This window comes from Vulpes lagopus, chromosome 3 (assembly GCF_018345385.1).
Source record: "Vulpes lagopus strain Blue_001 chromosome 3, ASM1834538v1, whole genome shotgun sequence".
Lineage (NCBI taxonomy): Eukaryota > Metazoa > Chordata > Mammalia > Carnivora > Canidae > Vulpes > Vulpes lagopus.
In genome coordinates, this window is record NC_054826.1 from 139952944 (window position 1) to 139973852 (window position 20909).

General features: G+C 34.5%; 1 protein-coding gene across 3 annotated transcripts in view; it reads right to left on the reverse strand.

Moving 5' to 3' along the window:
* Window positions 1-858: 858 nt before the first annotated feature.
* Window positions 859-20909, reverse strand: part of SNX7 (sorting nexin 7) — a 94338-nt gene continuing 74287 nt past the window's right edge. The window contains exons 9-10 of one of the 3 annotated variants that reach the window (XR_005986838.1): window positions 1622-1694; window positions 859-1270 (exon numbers count right to left, since the gene is read on the reverse strand). Coding sequence is in view for 2 of the 3 variants with exons in the window: in XM_041749111.1 (XP_041605045.1) it covers window positions 20052-20285 (234 nt within the window). In the remaining variant the exon portion in view is untranslated. Of the gene's footprint in view, window positions 1271-1621; window positions 1695-16134; window positions 20286-20909 lie in introns of those variants that run through there. The other 2 variants (XM_041749112.1, XM_041749111.1) reach the window with 2 other exon arrangements.

Sequence of the window (20909 nt, forward strand, 5' to 3'; positions counted from 1 at the left end):
ATCTAACATCAAAGAATGAACCAGGGCAGCCCGGTGGCCCAGTGGTTTAGGCCACCTTCAGCCCAGGGTGTGATCCTGGAGACCCAGGATTGAGTCCCATGTTTGGTTCCCTGCATGGAGCCTGCTTCTCCCTCTGCCTGTGTCTCTGCCTCTTTCTCTCTCTGTGTGTCTGTCATGAATAAATAAATAAAATCTTTTTAAAAAATGGAGCCAGATTCTTCATTATAAATGGGTTAAAAAATTATACATGCCGGTATTTATGAAAAACATTTAGCTTTATATCTGCATTTGTGTATCTATTGCTTTGATTAAAATAACTGTCCAGGTTATTTTTTTGTGACACTTATTTAAGGCTAATACCCAAATGATACTTAATGTCATGCATGTAATACAACATGCATGGCCAAATACCTCAAACTTTAAAGTCTTGAGAAATAATCTATTTTCAAGAAATTAGCAAATATTAAATAATCAACATATTCAGTTTCTGAATATAGACACAAAATAAACATGAAATCACTTTGTATCGTCAGTATTACCAGCTTGCATAGGATTACTAACTAATAACTCAAAGGATAATTTAAATCTATCTCAGTAATGTTTTTTAATTGTGAAAAACAATTATTTTATTCCTACCAAACCAACTTGTGAACACTTATCATTAAATTTAATAATACTAAATAATTCTTATATATTTACTTCAAGTTCCTAATGTCAAAGTGAATAGTATTTTAGAGAAAATCATGATAAAATAGAGGTGAATGCATAGGCTGCTTGGTAACATGCTGAATTCTTATTAGAATCTGCTTCAGAGGCTTGAACTACTAGTACAAAAGGAACACACCACACCCAATCATTTCATATTAAACTTTTTATTAAAATTGAGTCTTCATAATATATTTAAAATGACATGTTCCACAAACAAATATCTGGGCAAAAAATTTCTATATGTAATTATTGGCACATAAATTTAAAATAAAAACTAAGCTAAATATATATATATTTATATATATATATATATATTTCCAAATTCATATCAATTATCTGGAATACCTGAGTTTCTAGCTGTTGGTTTTCCAGATAGTGTGAAATGTTTTTCATCCACCTCGTCAAGGACACAGCCCATCCAGAAAGAATAACTTTGGTTAATAGATGCTGTCTCCCAAAGATCACACAGATGTCCTCAATGGGATTCAGGTTTATCTTCTGAGGTTTCTTCCATATGGAGGTCAGTCTGTGATGCAAGGAAGGATTCCCATGTAGCAAGGCACTGAATAATGGAAATACACCACGAGGAGATCAACAGTAGTTAACTTTCAGTAGGAAAGGATAATAAATCCTTATATATTTGTTCCTAGAGCAATCTACCCTGCTCCTGTCTCCCACCAGAAACCTTGTTGTTTCCTACATATTTTAATTTCTAATGAGGGATACCATTGCTAAATAAGAGGAAAATATAAAAGGTTAAAAAAAAGAGCATGGATTAGTTTTCTGACATGATCCAGTATTACCCCACTGTCAAGAAAGAAAATCACTACATTTTGGAGAAAAAGATGGACCATTTGGATCTGAGGAGTTGGGCATTAAGCATCTAGTCAGAGAAGTGGGGATATAAGCATACCTCTATCAGATTTGAATCCCACTACAAGTCTGAGTTTGGCCAAGCTGACGAATCTTCATTATAGTTTCTCCAGCTATAAATTAGATTAATGACAGTACTTACCACTAGGGCAACTATAAAAATTAAAGTTCCATAATCAGTATAAATCTCTATGAAGAATGCTTAGCCCAAATAAGTGCTCAAAAATTAGTAATTATTATATTATGATGGTCTCTTGGGACTAAGTGGTGAAACTTGGTCATTAATATGCAACAGGAAATGAAAAAGGTTCAGACGAGACTGAAGGTGGTGGGGATACACCAACAGGAATGTGGCCACCTTTGTGATGTTGCTTAGGACTGACCTGCCTACTTGCCTAGTCTCAGTAAGCTGTATGAAGTTTATCCACAGCATAATTTTAATAGTTTACATATATTCAGGATTCTTCTAAAACAGACTTACTCGAACATGTATTTGGCATAAGATTAAATTAATTAAAAGTCATATCTTTTCCAAATGTGGATAGACTGCTACATACAAATACATATATATCTATTTTTTTGATATAATACACTCTGAAGTTGGACTGATTAACACCAGTTTATTTGCCAAACTACTTTCATGTCATTTCTTTAGCCTCTAAACCTTTTATAGCTTTAATATATCTACTTCTGACAATAGGAACTAAGTGACAGACCAGCAATTTCCCAAACATAATACAACTCAAAATTTAAACCTCTCAAATTATAAATGTGCTGTGTTTCAAAAAGTATGTATGTATGGACTTTTGTATGTGTATATATGTGTGTATATAATATTGTTTCAAACTGAAGATTTAGAATATGGGAAGCATTTTACCAAATAAAGTTTTTATAAAGGTCATACACAGTGATTTGACTCTGAAATAGTTTCCAGAGCTTAGGATATGAATAATATGGTTAGAAAATTGTTTATTTGCATGAGAGCAGAAGTACTGTTGAAACCTTAACTGCCAAATTAAAAAAAAAAACAACAACAGTAAATTACTAAGTAAAATGTTAAGTATTTATTTTCTGATATATGTATTTTGAAAGTCAGGCATGGAATAATACAAGTCTCATAAGAATAATCAAATCTATCAAGACTTTAAGGGGTATTTTTTATTTAAAAACTTTAGAGAGTAGTGGTACCTGAGTATAAGCCATAAGGCATAAGTTTTTAGTCACTGTGATGAATCAGTTCTGGGATTTACCTTTACTCTTTAGTAAGTTACTGACTCTCTTATTTTCTCCCTCTTTGGATGTGCAATAATAATAATACCTATCTCATTGGTATGAGGAAATAACAAAGCAAGATAAGGGTAAAGAAGGTGAAGGTAGGGAAAAGAGAGAAGACCAGGTAACTGTAGGGACCATGAGGCAAGAGGGGCCTCTTCTGATGTGGTACAGGAGAAGAAGCAAATGTATTTACATTAGATCCTTATACCCACAAAAGGGCATTAAAGAGAAATACCTCACATTTGACATATGTTTCAACTTTTAGACCTTATGTCTTTTATAACTGTCCAAAGTATACATAATTTGGGAGGTAGGGGTTGACATAAAACATCCATTCACTCAGAAAATATTTTTGAGTTCTTATTATGTCAGGTGCACAATCCTTGACCTTACGGAACTTATGATTTAGCAAGAAACACAAGTAAGCAAATATAATCAATTATGGAGTCTATGAAGTTTACAGGGTATGATGGAAATAAATAGTAGTGGGATCTAAATCACACTAGAATGAGTTAACGAATGTTTCCTAGTAGGAGTATGCCAATAAATCTCTGGCATGTTTGTGAAAGGGTAATGTGAGGAATAGTTTATGGTAAAGTGGGGCTTAGGACTTCTCTTGCTGACTAAGATGGCATAATAAGGACTGAATTTACTCCTCTGATGAGAGAAGACAGAAGGACAGAAAGAAAAGAAGGAAGGGAAGGGATGGAAAGGGAAAGGATGGAGGGAGGGAGGGAGGGAGCGAGGGAGGGAGAGAGAGAGAGAGAGAGAAAAGAAAAGAAAAAATATATGAAATATATTTTTCAAGACCATGAACATCAGGCAAAAAAGGACAAGAGAGACGTGATAAAAACAATCTGAGCCCTATGCTTACCCTACTGTTATGGGCAGAATTGTGTCCCCAAAACTCATTTGTTGAAGTGCATTCTGAGATACTTCAAAATTCATTTGTTGAAGTACCACAGAATGTGTAAGTATTTGGATATAAGGCCTTTAAAGAGGTGATTCATTTGAAATAGGGCTGTTAAAACAGGCCCTAATCAATCTGACTAGTAGCCTTATAAGAGGAAATTGGTTATATAAGGAGACTACAGGAATGACAGCAGAGAGAAAAGATGATATGAGGACATAGGGAGAAGGCTGTCATCTGCAAAGTCAAGAAGAAAGGTCTCAGAAGAAACCAAGAAGCTAAGCCTGCCAACACCTTGATTTTGGGCACCTAAACTCCAGAACTGTAAAAAAATAACAATTTTTTGTTGCTTAAGTCACTCAGTTTGTAGTATTTTGTTATGGCAGCCCTAGCAGACTAATACACCAATTTATTGCCTTAAGAGATTTTCCAAGCCATGGTTGAAGAAGGTGAATTTTGATGTATCCAAGCAGACTCCCTGGGTTGAAGAGATGCAGCTAAGAGTCTACAGAAAAGTAATGCAGGAGAGTTCGTAGAGCATAGCACCAGAGAAGAAAGAGTGGAGAGAGAGCACTCTGGAGATCTGTGGAGGTCTGCCTAGGGAATTCAATGGAGTCCTGCTTAGTACATGCATGTAGAAAAATACTTGAGGCCTGGAAAAAGAAGCCACCAGTTAGGATTAGAGTGAACAGTGCCCATGTTCTCCCCAGGGCCAGGAATAGTACAGGGTTCCACCAAAGAGATGGGAAAAATCTCATAATTCATGAGTTACTGGGTAGAATACAAAAAAGGGTCTTTCCTCAATACTGGGAAATAATTTGCCCTATACTAAAAGCTGCTCAAGTACCACCTAAAAAATCTTAAAAGTAAGACCTTAAAGGATCAAATTGTGTCCAAGCAACTTAATTAACTGCTATAGGAATACAGAAATATTCACCACGCAACAAAATTCAGAATATATGGCATCTAATTAAGGTTACCAGGATAAAAAGCAAAAAAATATGACGCATAATGAGAAAAAAATCAACCAAGTGAAATTTATATACAATGGAATATTACTCAGCCATAAAAAAGAGTGAAATCTTGCCATTTGTAATGATGTGGATATAGCTAGAGAGTATGATGCTAAGTGAAATAAGTCAGTAAGAGAAAGACAAATACTGTATGATTTCACTCATATGTGGGATTTAAGGAACAAAACAAATGAATGTTGGGCAGGGGAAAAAAAGACAAACCAAAAACCAGACTCTAACTATAAAGAACAAACTGATTGTTACTGGAGAGAGGAGGTGGGCAGGGGATGGGCTAAATGGGTGATGGGGATTAAGAAGGGCACTTGTAATGAGCACTGGGTATTGTATGTAAGTGATGAATTACTACATTGTTTTTTTTTTTTTATTTATGATAGTCACAGAGAGAGAGAGAGAGAGGCAGAGACACAGGCAGAGGGAGAAGCAGGCTCCATGCACCGGGATCCCGATGTGGGATTCGATCCTGGGTCTCCAGGATTGTGCCCTGGGCCAAAGGCAGGCGCTAAACCGCTGCGCCACCCAGGGATCCCCTGAATTACTACATTCTATACCAGACACCAATACTACACTGCATGTTAACTATTTGGAATTTAAATAAAAATTTGGAGAAAAAAAAAAGAAACTGACCCAGAATTAACAAAGATGCTAGATTTAGAGACATGGACATTACAAGTTATTATAAAACTGTCCTAGATGTTCCAAGAGTTAAGTAGAGGCATGGAATAAATGAAGAATACACACAAATTGGACTTCCAGAGATGAAAATTACTGGGTGAGATGAAAAAATAGAATGAATGGAATTAATAATGTATAAGACCAATGCAGAAGAAAAAGATTTGTGAACATAAAGGTATACGAATGGAAAGTATCTAAAAGAAGACACACAAAGAAAAAAGATCAATGAGAAAGAAGAGAAAAAAGCATCAGTGAGTCAGAGGACACAGCTTGCAGTAGTATAATATACTTGTAATTAGCATCGCTGAAAAGGTGGGGTGCACAAAATCTTTTGAAAATATTAAGGCCAAAATTTTCCCAAATTTTATAAATTATAGACCCACAAATCCAAGAAACTTAACAAACCCTAAACATAAAAAACAACATGAGAAAGAATGCATCAAGCCACTTTTTATAACCAAATCACTCAAAATCGAAAAGGATCATCTTTAAAGACAGAGAAAAATGATAATCTTAGAGACAAAAGAAGGAAACAGAGGCTGAGTATTTCTCATCCAAAATACTGTAAGCGAGAAGATAGCAGAGGAACATTTTTACGGTAGCGAAAGAAAAAATACTGTCAAGATACAGGATGCTATGTCTCACAAAAATACCCTTCAAAAACAAAGGTGGAATAAAGATATTTTCTGACATACAAAAGCTATAGAGTTTATCACCAACAGACCACACCACAAGAAATGTTTTTAAAAAAGAAAAATTCCATCAAACAAAAAGAAAATGAGACCAGAGAGAAAAATATGAATCCATTCAAAGGAATGAAGAACACAGGGCATGGCAGTGATATGGAAACATGTGTATTTTATTACTTAAATGTATTTAAAATATAGTTATTGAATTTATTAATAATTATTAATAATAGTAACAAGATTTTTTGAGACTTATAATACATGTACAAATCAAATACATGACAAAAGAGCAGAGAGACCAGGAAAAGAGAACAGAAGAATACAATTGTAGGTTCTTTTTTTTTTTTTTTTTTTAAGATTTTATTTATTTATTCTTGAGAAACACACAGAGAGAGGCAGAGACACAGGCAGAGGGAGAAGCAGGCTCCATACAGGGAGCCCGATGTGGGACTCGATACCGGTCTCCAGGATCAGGCCCTGGGCTGAAGGCAGCGGTAAACCGCTGAGCCACCCGGGCTGCCCTGATTGTAGGTTCTTATATGATAGATGAAGTGGTGTGATATTACTTGAAGGTAGACTATGGGAAGATTAAACGACCCACAATAAACCCCAAAATAACCACTAGAAAAATAAAAGGTATGTCTAATATACCAACAAAAGATGTAAAACAAAATCATACAAAATGGTCTATTATCCAAAAGAAGGTATAAAGAAGAAAATGGGAGCAAAGAGCAGATAGAATAAAAAACAAATAGCAAAATAACAAACTCAAACCAAGCCATATCAATAATCAATTTCAATGTCAATAAGCTTAATACTCCAACAAGACAAAGATATTTCTATTCAATAAAAAAACGAGACGTATCTATATTCCACTTATAAGAAATACACTATAAATATAAAGACACAAATACATTTAAATTAAAAGGGTTAAAAAATACATACTATGTAATGCATGTCAAAAGAAAGCAAGATATACTAATATCTAATAATATAATAATAATATATATTATAATATTATAATTATTATAAGCTATATTAGATAAAACAGATTTTAGAACAAAGATTTTCATCAAAAATAAAGGTTATTTCATAACGATTAAGGCATCAATTCATCTAAAGGGCATAATTTAAAATATTTTTATATATAATGGGAGAGGTTTAAAATACATGAAACAAAAACTGATAGAAATGTAAGGAGAAAGCCAAATTCACCATTACGATTGATTTTGGTATGCCTCTTTCACAAGAATTGATAGAATATGTGGACAGAAAACCAGCAGTGATGTAGAAAACTGGAACACTATTATCAATCAAGTTGACCTAATTGATATCTATACAAAGGAAAATTCACATTTATTCTTGTATGCACATACAACACTGACCAAAATAGACCATATTCCAGGCTACAAAAGAAGTCTCAGTAAATTTTAAAAGAGACAAGTCACATAAGTTTGATCCCTGAACACAATGGAATTAAATTAGAAATCAGTAAGAGAGAGATATCTGAAAAATCTCCAAATATTTGAAATCTTAACAGGAAACTTACATATATACTACCTCCCATGTCAAAGAAGAAATCAGAAGGAAATTTAGAAAGTACTTTGAACTGAATGAAAATAAAAACATGGCATATAAAAAAATTTTGGGATCACGAAAGCAGTACATAGAAACAAGTTTAAAGCACTAAATGTCTATTAGAAAAGAAAGGTTCGTGATGAATACTAGGTGATGTATGGAAGTGTTGAATCATTATATTGCACATCTGAAACTAATATAATACTGTCTGCTAAAAAAAATACTGTCTGCTAACCAATTGAAACTAAAACAAAAACTAAAAAAAAGAAGAAGAAAAATCTTAAATAAATGATTAGCTTCCATCCTAAAAACAAACAAATAAATAAAACAAATTAAACTCCCAGACTAGGGAGAGCTAAAAGAAAGAAGAAAGAAAGAAAGAAAGAAAGAAAGAAAGAAAGAAAGAAAGAAAGAAAGAAAGAAAACTGAAAAGATCAGAGTGAATCAATGAAAGATTAATAAAAGTGATAATCATTAACCAGACCTAAAAGAAGAGATGACACAAATTTACAGCTGTGAGGAATGAGAAATACGACATCAGTATCCAGATCCTACTGAAGGAAATAAAGGAACATTAAGAAAAACTTTATACCAATACACTGACAACTTAAATAAAATTTCCCTGAAAGACACAAACTATGCAAATTCAATAGATATAGACAGAAGAAATAGATAACCCAATGAATTTGAATTTGTTGTTAAATATCTTCCACAAAGAAAACTCTAGGCCCAATGGCCATTACTGGTGAATTTTATCAAACATTTAAGGAAGAAATCATATTAATTCTACACAAACTCTACCAGAAAGTTGAAGATATAGAAATGCTTTCCAATGTGCCAAAACCAAAGACAGTGTAAGAGAAGAAAATTACAAACCAGTATTTCTCATAAACACTGATACAAAAATTCTAAATAAAATTGTGGCAAATCCAGCAATCTGTAGAAAGAATTATACATCATGGCCAAAAGGGGTTTATCCCAGGAATGTAGGATTGGATTAACATTCAAATTTTGGTCAATATTAACTGTATTAAATGCAGTATCTTCTCAATAGACACAGAAAGGGCATTTATCAAATTATAATGTCCATTTCTGTTTTTTAAAAACTGTCAGCAAATTAGGAATTGAAGAGAGTTCCTACAACCTGAGGAAGAACACCTACAAAAGACCTAAAGTGAACAGCACAGGCAGACATGCATTAAATATTAGCTGTCATTAACATTTTATCTCTTTTCAATTCCAAGGGAAATAAAGAAAGGAAAACTCAACTTTACATATACTCAAAAATCTCCTTCACCAAATTTTGAGTATCTAACAAATCAGGAAATAGAAAAATACCAAAATACAAATCTCTTTACGTCTCTAGCTACAGTATCTACAAAACAAGGAAAGTTATTAACCGGGACTGGTGGCCCAATAGAGAGCAGACTTTGCATTTGGGAAGAGCCCTGTTTCCCTAGTGAACCTCATTTCTACTGGAGCCGTCTGGCCTCCTCTGCAAATCCACACAGTTCTGCTATCTGGTAACCCTGCAGGGCAGCCCAAAGCTATTACTGCTTTCAGGAGATATCACGTCTTTTTGATAACTCTGCCAAACTATCATTTGAATAAACTTCTGAAGTCCTCAAGGTAAAATTCAAACTGTAATTCTGAGCAGTCTATTCTATTTAGAATTCCTGTCAAATAAGTGATCCAAATTACACGGCAAAGACAGCATTAATTCTCCCGCAAAGAAACTTCTATTGTCATATTCTGCTTCAACTATGGTAGCTTAATAAACATGTAAGGAAGATATTCAGTAGACATCCATGCTGATTAGTGTTGTGAATTAACATTTTCATTTTGCAACTAAGTCCCAAATGGGACGGTGAAATTTAGTAAAAAAGACAAATTAGCCACAGAACTCTTTACCAGCTATCATACTTTGGGAAGAAAAACAATTTATGTATTTTTGAAATAGGAGTTCTAGAATGTTACCATAGAAAAACAGAAAAAAACACGACACCTGCAATATATATCAATATGAATACTTGCTCAGGCATTGAAATGGTTGCTTTATTTTTTTTTTTTTTTTTTCCTTTTTTTTTTTTTTTTTTTTTTTTTTTTTAAATTTTATTTATTTATTGATTTATGATAGTCACAGAGAGAGAGAGAGAGAGAGAGAGAGGCAGAGACACAGGCAGAGGGAGAAGCAGGCTCCATGCACCGGGAGCCCGATGTGGGATTCGATCCCGGGTCTCCAGGATCGCGCCCTGGGCCAAAGGCAGGCGCCAAACCGCTGCGCCACCCAGGGATCCCGAAATGGTTGCTTTAGTACATATTACCTTCATGTTACCACCTTACAATGACTGCTATGTATCTTATTTCACAGATGAGAAGGTTGAAGCACAAATGGTTAAGTACGTCTGTGATATTACAAATCTGGTAAGTAGTACAGCCCGTGTTTATTCATCAGCAAATGGAAAGTAACTCATCTCCTGAAAGACCACCAGGATATACTTAATAAGTTACTGGGCCATCAAGATGAGATACCTTCCTTTTACATACTGGAAAAAGGACAATTTTGGAAAGAGACATGGGTAAGAAAATGCATGACTGCAGGAGGCATTAAGCTGAAAAAGTTTTAGGAAGTGTACATACGCAGGCTGAACGTTAGAAATTGATTCCCTACATACCTCTTGGAAATTCTTTATGTATTTCCAGGATCACACACACTCTTTGAAGTGGACCTAAGTACTCAGCAAATGCAGGCGATTATACAGTAGGATTGTATTGACGACACATACAAACATGCTGGTCATCACAAAAAATGCGGTCTTAAATCTGAATATTAATTAATTGACACCCTGGTTTCTATTGCTCTCTAGGTTCTGAACTAGGTTCAGCACCTGATGCTACCAGACCTCTTTTGGAATTTTGATAGATTTTCTTGTAAGTAAATACATCAGCTGTCCCCTCCTGCCAATATTTAATAATAACCTGTTACCTATTTGCACAATTATCTAATTAATGCAAATAAATCTATTTTAAAATAATAAGAGATAATACCTAAAACTCTTTTAAAAACCTCTTTTCTCTTTTGCTTGTTTTTAAAGTATGAAAAACCAAGTAAAGATTCAAGAAATGGATTGTTTATATCACATATTTAAGCAATTTAGTTCAGTATCTGCTGTGTACGGGACTGTGATAATTGGAGGAGATAAAGAGTCATCAAAACAGTAGCAACACAATCTCAAAATCTAGTATGAGACTTGCTCATAACTGTAAATCATGTTTTTTTAAAAGACATTTCTGTTATTTGGCTTCTCATTGCTTTCTATCAAGGAATTGATTTTTTTTTCCACTTTTAAATCATTACAATTATGAAGCAAGCTAATATCTATTAAAATTATATATTCGCAGTACTGTCAGCCTGACCGTTACCAGTACCCAGCCTCTCATTCTAGTTTTAGGTTCTCATATCACCAGAGGATCAACAACAGGCTGTTAGTTGAATAGTGTGTTATAATCTTCCACACTATCATTTTCTTTGATACAACAATACTTTGACAAAATCAAGGAATTGCATCTTTTAGTTAAGAAAACTGTGTCTATAGATATCAGTACTCTTTTTTTTTTTTTTCTACTGCCTTCTGTGCCTCACTGCAGTAAAGTGAGCCAATAAATATGCTGTACATGCTACTAGGCAGGATGCTGGGTGACCAAAAAGTAAATTGATCACAAATCCTCATTAATTGAGACTCCAGTGCACGCTTTCCCTAGGTGGCTCCTGTTTGTAGCCCAAGGCCAAAAACTGTAGCTTCTCTTTGAAGGGCAGAAGTGAAAAACAAAGCTGTACAGTTAGGAAGGTGAGCCAGAGCTGGGGGAGACAGATCCAGCAGGTAAACAAAGGCCTTTTTGTTCCTATGCACATGCTTAACGACTTCTCAAATGCACAGAATGTTTAGAAAATAGGTTTTAATTCCAAAGCCAGTTTTAAAAGTAAATCTGTTGCTACTTCAACAAAGGTGGTAATGAGAATTCGCCCTCAGAAAAGATTAAATATCTCTTCAGGTCCTGTAAGTGTGTAGTAATCCTACAAGCAGATGTGACTAAGTTTTCCAGAGAATGAATGATACAACACAGCTTCCAATGAAAGCTTGCATGTTTAAGATAATCAGTATTTTTTAACCTGGTAGGATATGAAGGAGTTCTGTCCTACAGTGTGACTTCGGACAAATATCTTCACTGCTCTGGGCTTGTTTAATCAATCATAAAGTAAGGGGCTTGGATTGTGTACGTCCAGTAACTGTGATCCTAGAACTAGGAAGTGAATGCTTCCAGGGGCTAACGGTAGCTAACAAGAGGTTGGGAAATGAGATCACACACAGTTTATAAATCTACCTTGCTCTCCTTGGCTTGACACAGTATGGAAATGCATCAAACATAAAATTTTACCTCTTTCCTCAGTATTTGATATTTACAAGATAATTATCACTATAAATAAATTCCAAAGAGATGATTCATAAATTAATGAAAAATATTTTCAATTACTACTACTGCTGCTCCACTGATAATCTACATTTACTGAAACCTTATTATGTGCTAGGCACCAAGCTAAGGATATCACATATATTTTTATCTATCTATCTATCTATCTATCTATCTATCTATCTATCTATCTATCAGCTTTGAAACTTATTTCCTACATTGACAATTCCAGGCTCAAGTAGAGTAAACTGGCTTGAGGAATAACCTGCAGGAGACTCCTAGGAGGATGTTTATGAGTATAAAAGTTTCAAAATCATTTAATTTTAGTGACTTATAGTGAATATTAAATTTTACTTCTAGGAATTTTCTTTCATCTTTCCTTATTCCATTCCATATATGCATACACATGCACATAGAGACACATTTTAGTACCCAAACAAGGGGTGCCTGGTGGCTTGGCTCAGTTGGTTAAGCGTCTGCCTTTGGCTCAGGTCATGATCCCAGGGTCCTGGGATTGAGTCCCACATCATCGGGCTCCCTGCTCCGTGGGGAGCCTGCTTCTCCCTCTCCCTCTGCCTGCCACTTCCCTGCTTGGGCTCACTCTCTCTGTCAAAGAAATAAACAAAATCTTTTAAAAAAATACCCAAACAAATCTGTGATGTACTATTATTTTCAGCACTTTACAAAGGATACTGAGGCTCACTAAAAGAAAGTCTTCAAAGTCTTTCAGCTCTAAGTTGTGCCTGTTCAAAGCCATGCTCTTAGCCAACATGGGATGTCAATATAAAGTTTGGTGTTTCCATCAGTCATCCTACTATCCTGTTTGTGGAACAGCTAGTAGAAAATTTAGTTTCATCCATATTATCACATAAATCAAATTAATAAAATATTATTTATGTATTCCTATAATAGCATAAAATAACTATAAACTTGCCTAAAACAATAACAATGAAACCTATCATTATGAAATGTGATAAAAGCCAAACTTTACCATGTACTTATAATTGTATGTCTTTTAATAAATTAGAAATGAAAAATATGACTGAGTGTCCTCTAATTATTTTAATGCTCTCTCAAGTGATCTTGGGCATAAATGACATCATCTCATTTGAGGAAACACTGAAGCTCACAGATGTAAACATCTCTGCGCTAGGCCCATTTCACTGCAAAATAAATTACATTATAAAAATTATAGATCATACCTAAAATGAAGGTAATGGGATGTGTAACATTACAGTAATAGCTTTTTACCACCTAAACCTAAGATTCAAAACAGTATTGAAAACTTGCAGGAACTGCATATTTTAAATTGTGAATGTAATCAATCCAGAAAGAAATTAGAGACTATGTTGCTAGAGGAAAGCAACTTCCATTATCTTGTAATAGCTCAAAGTTGCTCATTATATTTCATTTTTGGAAAAGTCTAAATTCAGCCTCTAAGAATCATCTGCCAATTTATAATTTTAGAACTATCAACAACTTTAAAATAACAGAATTTGCATATTTTTCTAAAAATTACTTTAACATATCTCTCAAGAAGATAAGTAATAAGCTTGATTTATAAATCCTGCAAATACTTAAAAGACTAACAGTTAATGCAAAAGGACTCATTAGCTACAAACGCCATCTTGTGGTCCATGCTTTTACTATTTTGTCGTATTAGTCTGTATCTCTAACTCAAGATCTGCTAAAGATAGAACCCTAGATACAATGTATTCCCTTTCTCTTATTTTTACACATGGAAAAAGTCTAATGAACCGGAAATCTTTAGAGGAAGAATTAATACAGGAACTAAAATCTGAATTCAAATCTTTCCAACTCATACTTTTTCTATACCTTACCATCATTGTTTTTGACTGATAATACACATAATGTCCAGTTTAGTACTACACTTCAAACACCAAGCTTTTCTGTGTTTGTTTAACCACATCTTGAAAGTACAGCAAACTATAAAGAATAGCACCTTTGAATTACTGAAAAATTATCAAGATAGAGCTATGAAGTTTTACATTATTTTAAAGCATTTCATACACGTCTTCTAATTTTATTCTCCTAAAGATTTATGAGGGGGATGTCTCGGGTGGCTCAGCAGCTGAGCATCTGTCTTTGGCTCCGGTCATGATCCTGGGGTCCGGGATCGAGTCCTACATGGGGCTCCCTTGAGGAGCCTGCTTCTCCCTCTGCCTGTGTCTCTGCCTCTCTCTGTGTGTCTCATGAATAAATAAATAAAATCTTAAAAAAAAGAAAGATTTATGAGGGCAGTGTGTGGATAAGGGGGGAGGGGGATTATCAATACCTCTACTGACAGATTAGAAAATTGGGTTAGAGAAGACATGACTAAGATTTTACAATTAGCTAGTGGCAAGCATCCTGATATTCAAGTTTAATTTTTTCATTAGTAAATCCACCTTTTTTTCTTCAAGATGTTATATCAGGCAGTGTGTACATGTGCCCGTGTCTTAAATCCCTTTCTCCTTTTCTTTATAGGAATTACCATATTTATTGGCCTGTAGAATGCAATCATCATTTATGAAGCACAATAAGATGAATGTTCTTGATTCGGAAACTAGATACTTTTGAAATTATAAATATGTAATCTATTCAAATCCGTGATTAGCTTAACAGAAAAATTTATCTGATCCAAAGGAAGGGAAAGAGGCACATACAGTCTATGATCTAGTGTAACTGTCCTTTTCATACTTAAATTTAACTTCATTTGTATAGATAATTGAGAAATAATATCACAGAATATGAGATTAATGAGAATATTTTTAAGAGAGGTTTTTAAAGAAAGCAGAAACCTGAAAGACAAAAGCCTTCAAGACTTATATGAAACCTAATAAAAGATGTACATGGTTATGTGAAAACATGAGCTGTAGCTATGGCTTTTGAATGTACAATTCAGAATCGAAATGAACACTTAATAAAACAACAGGACACAGATGACCCTTGAATGACACAGGTTTGAACTACATGAGTCTACTTATCTGCAGATTTTTTACAGGATAGCACTGTAAATATATTTTCTCTTCCTTCCGATTTTCTTAATAACATTTTCTTTTCTTTAGCTTCCTTTAGTGTAAGAATACAGAATATAATACATATAACATGCACAACATGTGTTGACTATTTTACTGATAAGGCTTCTGGTGAACAGAAGGTTATTAGCAATTAAGTTTTTGGGGGATCAAAATTTGTACACAGATTTTCAGTTGCACAAGGGGTTGGCTCCTCTACCCCCCACAGTGGTTACATAATTAGTTTGGAATTCTAAAAATGACAATTGATTTCAAGGTTTCCTTAGAAGTAAATAAAAATCACATTCTGTTGCATTTAAGCTTAATTTTCTAATTGACTGTATATTATATATTTACATGATACTTAAATTTTAGGTAGATTATAAATTTTTAAATGGAAAGTACACTATGTTAAGCGTAAGAGATAAACAGACTCTTAGAAAATAGATGGAACATTAGAGCAGTGTTTCTCAAACTACTGAGGTGAAGAACACAACTTTTTCTTTCAATCTCCAAGGATCATTAAGTGGTCCTACTGAGCGTGACTACTCTGCAGCTGCATGTCACATGAGTCACCACAAAATCTGAACAATACTGGCCAATATTTAATTAGCCAATACTTAATCAGGAAAACAAGTTTAATCATCCACTTGTATGTCATGGTGATGGTTAATTGCTGTAGAAGATGTTAATTGATTACTTTCAACTTTTGACTTATCTTGTTATGAATCTGTAATAAACAACTTATGGACTGGACATCAGTCCACACTTTAGAATTACTTTAGAGATCGACATAATTACCCAAGGTTTCTCAAATTGTGTTCCATGACATGCTAATCCTGCAAGAAGAAATGCTGATCTAGTCAAGGAAATTATACCTTCAGATTCACAAACCATATAAGCACGTAAAATACACTAAGAACTCTTTTAACTTTATTTAATCCAAATTTCTTTGACCACAGAACTTTTTATTTCAAAAGCGTCACTCATTAACATTACAAAACACTGATTTTCTATAAAATGCATTAAGAGGCTCTAGTACAGACAGAATTACTGATTTATATTATTCAACAATTGCTTAAAAATTTCCAGTGGCAAGGAATTTATGTCTTTACAATGCAATTTAATATAATTTAGAAAATTATAACACATAGGAAATAATTTTGTTGCATGTGAGTTCAAATTATATAATTTCCAAGAGCTGGTTTTAGATCTATTAACTGAAGCAAAGATAAAACATGTAATCCTTCTTCCATGACTGCCCTCCAAATATCTTTCTTCTTTTCCAATTTTTTGAATGAAGATGCATTTCTAAGACCATTAGCATCATAACCTTATCCTGATTACATCTTAGTTTGTCAATATTACTTTCAAAATGCATCATTAGGACTGAATTCAGTATTTTGAATAGCTAGTAAAGGATGTAGATAATTACTTTGCTCTATTTTTTTTTAGTCAGAAGTTGTCTTCTAGCATAACAAGACTGTAACTGTAACTCTCATAAAACTTAAATTTTGAATAGAGCAAATTTCAGTGTGGTCACCAAGATAAAAACCTAGTGAACTAAATGAGTTGACCTCTAAAAAGTATATCATTTCACATGCTGAAGATCATTTCATTGCAAAATAATTTGGTTTGAGTACAAAGGCTCCTTTGGAAAAAAACTAGTTAGAGGTAGATTTACGACTTGGAATATGAAAGCAGGGCCCTGTCATCACTGTGGAGGATAATATTTACCTTCTTATTTGTAATAGTAGGGGAACATTCACCTGTATCACTAAAACCATGTATCAAATTATTGAGGTATAAGTTCAAAAGGTAGTTGGCTAGAATAGAGCAGTCTTTTCAGCCAAGTAGAACTGCAATTTACTCTAAGAGCTCATAGTTACCAAAACTTCAGATAGATAGTTTTACAATAAAGGTCCAAGTGAAGATCAAAAGCCTCACATTTCTATTAGTTCCCTGTCTTTCCTAAAGAATATTTGTTTATTCCATAAGCAGCTTCTGTGAGCAAATAAATCTAAGACATCCAACAAAGGTGAACAGGTTTTCTTCCTAAAGAGTTTCTTGGGAATGTAAAGGTGCTAAGGTGCATTGTCGACCTTCTCCAATAAAATGAAGCAGTATAACCTAGATGGAAAGCACTTGGCTATTCAACTGTCATAACCAATGATAGCCAAAGTAAAATCAATGCAAATAAATGACTGTTGATCAACTATGCCCCCAAATATACAACAGTTACAGATCCAGAGAACTATACACAGGGACTTCCTCTGAAACTTGCAATAGTTGATTTTAAAAAGTTACTTACAAACTGTCTTTAACCTGGTTTTCCCTCAGGTCAGATTCTTACATCTTCACTTATCCAAGAATCCTGGTATAATCTATCAAGCTGAGAAGGGAGCTTCCTGGCCTCTGTGGTAGCTAATCTCCAAGGATGCCCCTCCCACAACTGACAATAGAGAACTATAACAGCGTCCCATGAACATTCTAAGCAGGTTTTCACTGATGATTTTATTTCCATATTCAATGGGGAAGCCGCTAATCAAACAGTAAGAATATGAAGTTTTTACATCTTAGGATAACACAAAGTTATTCATCTGTTTTCCTTGCTGTGATCATTATTACTGTGTACCTTTAGATTCTGTGTAAAATAGGAACTGATTGCTCACCAAAAAGTGATTTCCATGGCATAAATAGTAAAAAGAAAGACAAGGTGAATCATCAAATAATCAGCTGTATTGGTTTCTATACTAAAAATATAAAAGGAAAGGAATGCCATTTAATAGTAGGAAGATGAAAACTCAGTGTTTTCTTTTTGAGGATAACCATCCCTAAATGAATTGGATGGTCCACAGAAAAATGGTAGGATGTGGCCTGCATTTGCTAATCCAGACATTCAGGTCCCCCAGTGAATGACTTCCACTAAGTAAGAAAGTAGATAATGTGGGCACAAGAATGTAATGGGTTGAAAATTTTAACTGGTATAAAAATGTTTAGGCTGATTAAAAATCTCAGCATCTTAGACTCTCAAAGATGGGTATGTTTGCTTTCCAGGAAATCTAGTCTACACACAATGGGAATCTATCCAAGACTGGGGTCTACATAATGTAGTTCTGAAACATTCTTCAAAGAGTTTCAAAGATATAGACTCTTCTGACGGGCTGTTTTAACACCATCAAGAAATCTGTCTTCTGGGATCCCTGGGTGGCACAGTGGTTTAGCGCCTGCCTTTGGCCCAGGGCATGATCCTGGAGACCCGGGATCGAATCCCACGTCGGGCTCCCAGTGCATGGAGCCTGCTTCTCCCTCTGCCTGTGTCTCTGCCTCTCTCTCTCTCTCTCTCTCTCTCTGTGTGACTATCATAAATAAATAAATTTTTAAAAATTAAAAAAAATTTTTTTAAAGAAATCTGTCTTCTTGGGTCCTAGGGATCAGGTCAGGTACCAGCTTTAGTAAATGGTATGAGCCATGAATATAAAAAGAAAAGTCCCCTGACATGAATTCAAAAATCCTTGTCTGAGGTAACTGAATTACTCCCAGCTATAGCCAACTTCTTTGTTCTTATGATCAGGTAATTGAGACATTAACTTTAAAGAAAGTATTTGTTTACTTGGTTTCATCCTAAGAGACTGTCAATATAAAAAATAAATGGTTCAATATAGACCATTTATTTGCCTCTGTCCCAACATGTCAAAAACTACCTGTCATTCCTTGGGATCAAAATAATTAAATAAACTCTCTCTGGGTAGATCCTCTGGCACTCCCACTCTCCTCTCTATAAGGAAGGGTGTTCACAAAGACTTAAGGAGTTATTATGTGACTGTATATGGGATATATAAGAAATTACAGAGGTTAACTATTTTGGAAATAGGTGTCACTATTCCCGTATTCCCCCCAAATTTCTCTGAAGCGAATTTTAGTATTTACCTAGGAAAGAAAAGCAGTCTGCATTTCTCCTGGGTGAGCAGAAGTCTGCTGATCTTCCTGACATAAGCCAGTTTAGAATTAAGGGCTATAAGTTACAGGCTTTGTAAGCACTGCTTTTGAGTTGGTAAAGGAAGGGCTTTTGCATTGCTCACTGGAAAAAAGAATATAGTCAGACTTCTCTTTTTGTGGCAATGGATAGCTGCAGTTTTATTATCCCTTCAAATATACTGGATTTTAGTTACCTTTTTATTTAGACTTGCCTAAATCTTTCAACTTATATTTTCATTCTCCTTAATAGAGACAACAGGACTTCCCCAAACCTCACTTCTTCCTGAAATGTGCCTCCTGACACCGTTTTCTCTGTCTTCATCTTTGACTGTATCCGTCTTTTTGGATCTTTGCCTTTCATAATCCATGCAGCACAGGTCATATCTGATTCTTTAGCTGCTTCACTTTTAGTTTTTAGAATTGTTCATTCTTCTTATGTCATATTCTCTTTTTGAGTCTGTGACTTTGAAATTAAAACTCAATTTTCTGTGACTTTTTAAAACTCACATTACTATAATCTAGGGAATATGACTGAAAATGGGCAACCCTGAATTTGAAAAGGATACTTTCTCTCCAGGTTTCTATCATATTATATAACATTTCCCTTTTTGGGATGGAATTAAGACCAGGGAAGCTATTCCCCCTCAGTGTTCTTTTAATTCATGCAGATGAGCACAGAGACCATAATTTATATGATTCCCAGTTTTCAAAAGAAGAAAGAAATTTTGGACAGAAATCTAAACGCCACCCAGAATCCTGCTTGTCTGGCAGTTTTATAATCATAAAAAATCATTATCAATATAGATTAAACTCTTAATGTCACAATGCTTGAGAGCTATATTTATCTGGATCAAGGCGTTTTAAGTTTACAAAATTTACAACACATTCCAAACTGTTGTGCCTCACTGATTTTAAAACAATCAACTCTTGGGATCCCTGGGTGGCGCAGCGGTTTAGCGCCTGGCTTTGGCCCAGGGCGCGATCCTGGAGACCCGGGATCGAGTCCCACGTCGGGCTCCCGGTGCATGGAGCCTGCTTCTCCCTCTGCCTGTGTCTCTGCCTCTCTCTCTCTCTCAATCTGTGACTATCATAAATAAATAAATAAATAAATAAATAAATAAATAAATAAATAATACTAAAACAATCAATTCTTTCACCGGAATTTATTTTACCATTTCCCCAACATAACAAGGAGTACATTTTTAAATAAATACAAGTGTACCTGAAGAACTTCTAGGGTGTTCAATGCTTATCCATCCATTACTTTGTAGAACGATTATCTATCTATCTATCTATCTATCTATCTATCTATCGTCTTTTTTTAAAATTCTCTAATTGTTAAGGGGTCCATAAATAGCTACACTTGTATTTTAGGAAAACAGTAGCTGTATTATTCATCTGGCTGTATGATATCCTTTTGCAATGATTTTTTTCTTTCTTCATTCATTTTCCAGCAAAAGGCCTATGCTATAATCATTTTTTTGTTTCCTACACTTCCATGTTGACACATGTATTCTATTATTCAGTAGTGATACAACCCTTCAATTAAATCTGTTCACTACAATTCAGGTAAATACAACTAATGTAAATACTCTTTCAATAAAACAAAGCTGTAGTAATCAAGTGAAAAATACATATACTTGCTACTCTTCTCCAGTAAACTATTAAGGCCCTAATGGCAAGACTTAAAGTTTGAATTTGGATGCTC